Source organism: Dipodomys ordii, unplaced genomic scaffold, assembly GCF_000151885.1.
Source record: "Dipodomys ordii isolate 6190 unplaced genomic scaffold, Dord_2.0 Scaffold68, whole genome shotgun sequence".
Taxonomy (NCBI): Eukaryota; Metazoa; Chordata; class Mammalia; order Rodentia; family Heteromyidae; genus Dipodomys; species Dipodomys ordii.
Window position 1 is genome coordinate 4,636,022 of NW_012267284.1, and position 6,529 is coordinate 4,642,550.

The window sequence follows — 6,529 nt, forward strand, 5'->3', positions numbered from 1 at the left end:
CACACGCACACGCACACACATACCACTGAGACCCAAAGAGCAAAGACTGGTCCGTTTGGTTCAAGGCCGAACCTCCAGATCCTGGAGTGGTTTCTGGCTGCCAGGAAGTACTCAGAAATTATTTGCTAAGTATATGAACAAGGAAGAAAGGAAGGAAGAAGTGAGCTAGTAAGCAAAGAACCAAGAGATGGCAGAAGAAAAGGCCTTTCTGAGATTGCAGAATCTCCATTCCCAGATTGCCGCTAACCGAAGAAGGAAAATTCCGGCAAACTTCCCTTATCTCAGTCCTCACTGATTAATCTTTCTAAATCAATCCCAGTGGGCTGACAGGCTGGATTCCAGAAGGATCTTCTGGGAGAGGCAGGAAAGGGAGGGGAAAAAAGCCCCTTGGTCCCAAATTGTCTAGTGGCCAGGCCAAAGTGCAGACCTCCCCATCCTGGGCCCCAGGACCCACCTTCCATTCAGTGCTGGCTGTGGGGGCTGGGAGGATAAAGACAAAATCCTAAGAACTCTTTAAATGCAAGGCAAGAAGACTGCCAACCTCAGCCTGGGCAGACCAGTGGCTGGAGTCTAGCGGAATCAGTTGCTAGCTGGTCACTAGTTCCTTTCACTCAAGGGTATAGGAAAGCGAAAAAACATCTTTGTGTTCAACCAGCATCCAGCATCCCTACTCCCATTATTTTGTGCTTATACTGGGGCTTTAACTCAGGGTACCTAGGTGCTGTCCTTTAGCTTTTTCATTTTGCTCAAAGCTAGCACTCCATCTCTTGAACCACAGCTTCACTTACGGCTTTCTGGTAGTTCACTGGAGACAAAAGAGTCTCCTGGGCTTTTTCCTGCCCAGCCTGGCTTTGAACATCGTCAGAGCTCAGCCTCCGGAGTAACTAGGATTACAGGCATGAGACACCTACTAGGCTCCACATTCATTCTTGATTCCTATCTTTTTTCCAAAAAAAAAAAAAAAAAAGACCAAAGCCACACCCACAACACGGAAAACCACCTTTCCCAGAAAACCCTCACTCACAGCAGAACTCCCTCAAACCCCCATTCTCCCCACGCAGTACCCCCTCGTTCAAAGGGCTCACAGGGCAGCTCCCCTCGGCCAACCTATGTAGCCCAGCCATAACCACCAAACATGCCAGGGGACCCAGCCACCCAAAGGTAACACCCCCTTCTTGCTGTGTGACTGGGGCAAATAGCTCAACCTCTCTGAGCTTGTCGTGCAAAAGTAAACAAAGATCAAGCTGATAACACAAGCAAGACTGGAGGAGCAGATAGCTACAGATAGAAGAGGGGGGTAAGAGGTGGGAAAGAGAAAGCACCTGTACCCCACAAAGAAAAAGGAGAGGGGGGAGGATTTAGGTTGAGAAATCTCTAATCCTCCCTGACAATCAGTAAATTCCGGGCTCAGTCCCAGCTAGCAGTTAACAGGATTGTCTTGGGCGTGGCTCTGGGCCTTGGCCTAGGGTCCACAGCTCCAGGCCAGGCTGGAGGTGGAGTTGGGGAAGATAAAGCCCCCCCTACCGGGACCTACTCTTCACTCCTGGGTAAGAAGGCCTCACCAGGCTGTGGCAGCTTTCCCGCCATTTCCTCTACAATATCAGCTATGAAAGGGCAGAAGTGGGGGCAGAGGACTCCCCTAGACCTCCAATGGGGACTTGCTTAACCCTAAACCCTAACACCCAGCCACCCGGTATGAGTCGGGGTCTGCCAGACCAAGCTCCCACTGCACAAGACACTGATGAGTGCTTGCACGTCTGAGCCAAGCACAGCAAGGCCACAGCCCCTACAGGCGGGCAGCAAGGCCCAGCCCGCCAAGGACAGCCAAGATCAGATTCCTTGGGCGCCCCTGCCACCACCCCAGGCAGCACCAACTAACCCGGCGAACCCAAAAGCCATGCGAACGAACACCCATCACTGCAGCCTCCCAGGGTGCCCAAGGGGGAGCCCCAGATGGCCTTGGTACCCCCCAGGGCAGCCTTCAAGTCCTGCCTCAAGGGTCCCTAATGCCCCCGCCCTGGGCCAACATGGGGCCACTTAAGGAGGAATCCCGAGGCCCGGGGCTCGGCGGCAGCCCCAGAACAGCCCAACTCCCCAGAGCCGCGGGCACCTTCGTGCCCCTCCCCCGGCGCCTCACAAAGGCCCTTTGTCCCACCGAGTCCCGGACTTGGGTTCCTGAAAAGTTACAGCAGAAAAATCCAAGCGAGGAGCAAAATCAGCCAGCGTGGCCGGGCCGGGTGCTGGGGCTGAGGATTCTTTCCAAAGCTCCAAGGACAAGGATCTCCCCAAGAAATCACAAACACCCTAGACTGCGACTTAAACGGAAAGGTGGATTTCTTTTCCTTTTCCTCCCTTTCATCTGACCGTCTGGCTCAGAAGCCAGGAGCAGCTGGGGAGGAAGGGTTGGGGTCCCGCTCAGTATACACCACCGCCAGGGCCGGGTCACCCGGCTCTCTCTTTCGTGTCCATTCGGCTGCTGCAGCCCCGCTGGGCCCGGCCAGCTGCGTTCTCCGCTCCGCGGCCCTTCCAGGAACCAGAGGCAACCGCCACGCGTTCCCTGCCACCTTCCCGGGTGTCCCCCAAGGCCACCAGGACCCGGCCCATCATCTGCTCCAAGCGCCGGCCGGGATTCAAGGACCCCTCCGCAGCACTGTGCACCCTCGTTCAGCCTTAAGAGAACCAGAGTTCCCCAAGCCGGGATCACAGCCCTCCTACCGGGGAAGAGGCCTAGAACTGGGTTAACCGCTTCCCCGACCTCTTCCCCGGGGCCGGGGACCCTGCTGAGCGCGGGTGGAGACGGAGCTGGACACGGAACCCAAGGCCCCAGCGGCACAGGGGAAAAAACCCATTTGCCAAGAAGAAAATGATGGGAGTTAGGGGAGCGGGAGGCGCACGGGGAGCGGGCGTAGGGGACCCGGCGTGATCGCTTCTCGCCCGGATTTTGCAAACCCCAGGCTCGCACCACCAGGGGCCGGCGGACACGGATCGCCTCCGGGGCGGGCTCTGATCGCCGCCGCAGACATTTGGGAAGAACCAGAAGATCCGGGCCGGCAGCCGTTGGGGCCTCGGGACTGGCCTCTGCTCTGAACCCCGGGGATAAGGGTTTCCTGCCCAGGGAGCTGAGCCCACCCGTTCCCTACCGACAGACCGGGGGGCGGGGGTCACCGAGCTGCCCCCAGACTCGGGCGCGACGGTCTCCGGGGCCTGGGCTCCCCGGCCGCCCGCGCGCTCCGTCGCGGCGCACTTACCCGGGTGCGGGTGAAGGTTAAGGCCGGCCATGTACTTCCCGGGCGGCAGCGGGCCCGGCAGACCCGACGCGGGCAAACGTCCGGCGGTGGCCGCGCCCACGCGGTGACCGTCCATGGCCAAGCCGGACAACAGCGGAGGCGGGGGGCCGTGCACGGACCGCTGGGGTCCGAAGTCTCGGCCATCCATCCTCCGCGGGAGAGCGGCGGCCAGCCTCCCCCCGCCTGGCCCGCGGGCCTCGATCACTGGAAACTAAAAGTTCGGCTTCCACGTAGTCCCGGAGTCCTCGGGTGGCGGGGGCTCCGCGGCGTGCATGGCGGCGGCCCGCGGCCCCGGGCGCACGGCCGGCGGCGGAAGGGCCTCTCCGGGCGGCCGGGCGGAGCTGTGCGAGGCGCACTCGGCGTCTTGGCGGAGAAGTAGATGAGCCACGGAACAACGGAGAGAGGAGAGAGAGGGGAGAAAAGGGGGGAAGGAGGGAAAAAAAATTAAGTTCGATAAAGTCGCCTTGCGCCCTTCGGAGTCGGGCGGCCGATCGGGGGTGTCCAGAAACAAATTCGGGAGTTAGACCCACTTTAGTGGAAAGTTCTTTCCCTTGTGTCCCCCCCCCTTTAAAATCTACGTTTTCCTTCCGTCCAGAGGACTCGCAGCTCCCCAGGACTCGATTTGGGGAAGTGACAGGTGCGCGCCGAGCTCCAACGCAGCCTCGGCCTCAGCGATGGCCCGGGTGTGTCCTCCCTACCCCGGGGAAGGCCAAACCGGCGGCGTCCGGAGAGGCTAAGGAGACAAACCACCGCAGAGGGGTTTGATTCCTGGGCGTCACAAGCTCCGAGGTCGAAAAACTGGGAAGCCTCTTTCTTGAGCTGCTGGCAAGGTCTCCCCAAACACTATCTCCACGGCAAAGTTTAATATTTAACCTTTCTGGGGCCCCTCGCCTGTTTTTTGTTTTTTTGCCACCCCCACCCTAAAGAGTTTGATTTTCCTGTGCTAGCCTGAAAAAAAAAAAGCCAAAGGAATGCTTAGTTTGTTGTGATTGCTGCCCGATTGGGGTGGGAGGTGGCAAAAGCACTGGGTTTGTGGTTTTTAAAGAGCTTCGCCGCCCCCTCTCCCGCCGCCGGCATCGGGGCCACCCGGAGTCGCACAATCCTGGGTCCCCAAGACCCGAGGTCGTGGCGCTGCCGCCGGAGGATTTGTTTTAAAAAATAATAATAATCCTCCAAACCGAGCTTCGCTTTCATTTTCCATCGCCCCGGCGTGGGAATCATTTCGCGGCTCCGAGAACGCGCGGCCCACTGGGGAAGGGGACATAGGATGGGAAGGAAAAGGGGTTCAAGGATCTCTCTCCAACCCCTAGCTTCCCACACATTACACACCCTTAAAATAACCTACAAAGGAAAGCTTCGAGGGGAGGAGGCGGAGAGGCCCGCGCTGGGCCGAGGGGCGCCACCCCCCAGTGCAGGGCAAATCCCCCTGTAGTTCCAGTTTCAAGATGTTTGTTTAAAAGCTTTGTCGCTGGCCGATTCCCGTGGGGGCGGATAGGGGGGGAGGGACGGGGGGTGTCCTGGAGCCCACCCTTCCCCGGCTGTCCGGCCGGCCGCCCTCGGTGGCTGATCGTTAACTCCCGGAGAGGCTCCGAGACGCCCGAGCAGAGCCAAAAGAGCCACCACCCGCCTCCTGGGGTGTCCGCCCTGCACCCCGACTCCGCTCCCAGCACCCCCTAAGATGCACACACCGTTCTCCGGCTTCCTTCAGCCTTTCTGTGCCCCCCCTCCCCACCTCCAACTTTGGTATTTTAACATGGTTTTGGTTACAAACACCCCCTCCTTCCTCTCTCCCTCCCGTCTCCAGGTCTGGTACCAGATCCGCGTTTACTTTGGGGAGGGGGGGGTAAACAACCTTAAGATTGCCACATCCGAGGATATCGGTCTCACGGATGCGAGGAGCCTCCCGGGATTTTTTTTAAAGATATATTCTTAAGGTTATCTTTCTTCAAAAAAAAAATCAGCGCCTCAAAGCATGCCCAAGCTCCCCACTTGGGACAAGTCGGGGTGAAGCCCCCCTCTGGAACAGCCTGGCAGCGGCGGCGAAGCCGGCGTGGACATCGGCGCGCCCCGCCGCTTTCTTCCTACTTTTCTCTCCCTCTTAAATGCAGTTAAAATGGCTGAATTCCGGCTTTTAATTAAAAACAGCCTGTCTCATCGAAAACGTCTGGGCGTCCCCGGCTCCGCAGCTGCCGGTGGAGAACCGAGCGGAGGACCCACGCCCCTCGGCCGTGCCCCCCCCCGGCCGCCGAGCACCCGGAGCGGGCTGGGGGCGAGGGTGGGCGCAGGGGGCGCGCCCCCTCCCTTCCCCGGGGCGCCCGCTCCCCGCGATCCCCCGCGTCCCGATCTCCTTCTCGGGAGCTGAGCGGCTCCGGGGGTGCCAGCCCCCCGCGCACGCCCGAGGGGCAGGCGGGGTGGGGGGCAAGCGGCAAGAAGTTTGGAGACCACCGCGCCCCCGCGGGCCTGGGGCAGGCGGGCCGGCGGCGTACCTGGCGCGGCGGAGCTCCCGGCTCCCGGCTCCGGTAACAACGTCTCCGGTGGCGGCCCCGGTTCCCCGGCGCGGCTAGGCGCCCGTGCTGCCCGCCATCCCGCGGCCGCCGCACACTTTTTGCCCGCCTTTCCTTTTTTTGGTAGAAAATCGCTCCCGGGGCCGAGCGTTCGGCGCGCCAACTCCTCCGCCCTCCCGCGGTCCGGCTCCCGCAGCCCCCGGAAAAGCCAGCTTTCCTCCCGCCCAGCTCCGCGCTTTTTAATAAAATCCAGGTAGCGCCGGTTTAAAGAATCCCAAATCTCCATATACAGCCCGGGATTGGAAAAGGTACATTACACAACCCCCCTTTCAAGTTCCTCTCGCTGGATCTAAAAAAAAAAAAAAAAAAAAAAGCCAGCGGGGGGGGGAGCGTGGGGGAGGGGAGCGCTCAGCGGCTAAGAAACACGCATTGTTCCCGGGTGCCCGCCCCCCCCTCGGGTCGGCCCCCGGCCGCCGCCCATTGGCCGCGCGCGCCGCCCATCACGCGCATGTAAACACCTTGGCCCACAGCCATTCCTATAAAACCAATTACGGACCTCGGGGCTCCAGCAGTTTCCAGGCTCCCCCTCGGCGGGGCTGAATGATCCAAACTGGTGGTGAGAATTTTTCCGAGCCGTTTCTAGGCAGCCCTCCTCCTCCCCCCCCAACCACCACCAGTTCCAGCCCTACCCTCCCTCACCCCCTCCCCCGCCTCTTCCTCCTTCTCCTCCCTTTTCCT

At 60.3% G+C, this 6,529-nt stretch overlaps 2 protein-coding genes across 2 annotated transcripts in view; both read right to left on the reverse strand.

Annotated features, from left to right (window-relative positions):
• Positions 1-3,435, reverse strand: part of Tnrc18 (trinucleotide repeat containing 18) — a 79,473-nt gene extending 76,038 nt beyond the window's left edge. The window contains exon 1 of the mRNA XM_013023387.1: positions 3,249-3,435. Within this exon, the coding sequence (XP_012878841.1) occupies positions 3,249-3,435 (187 nt within the window). The remainder of the gene's footprint in view (positions 1-3,248) is intronic.
• A 63-nt stretch (positions 3,436-3,498) lies between these two features.
• LOC105990873 (tropomyosin-1, isoforms 33/34-like) lies at positions 3,499-6,081 on the reverse strand. The gene is made up of 2 exons (XM_013023388.1): positions 5,774-6,081; positions 3,499-3,650 (listed from the first exon to the last, which is right to left on the reverse strand). The coding sequence occupies exons 1-2, from the start codon at positions 6,075-6,077 to the stop codon at positions 3,499-3,501; spliced, it is 456 nt and encodes a 151-aa protein (XP_012878842.1). The 5' UTR covers positions 6,078-6,081.
• Positions 6,082-6,529: the final 448 nt, after the last annotated feature.

Bases quoted from the DNA above. Each gene is read 5' to 3' on its own strand.
- LOC105990873 (XM_013023388.1), bottom strand. From the start codon at position 6,077: ATGGAGATTTGGGATTCTTTAAACCGGCGCTACCTGGATTTTATTAAA. The intron at 3,651-5,773 runs GTACGCCGCCGG...TTCTCCGCCAAG, and splicing joins CGGGAGCTCCGCCGCGCCAG to ACGCCGAGTGCGCCTCGCAC.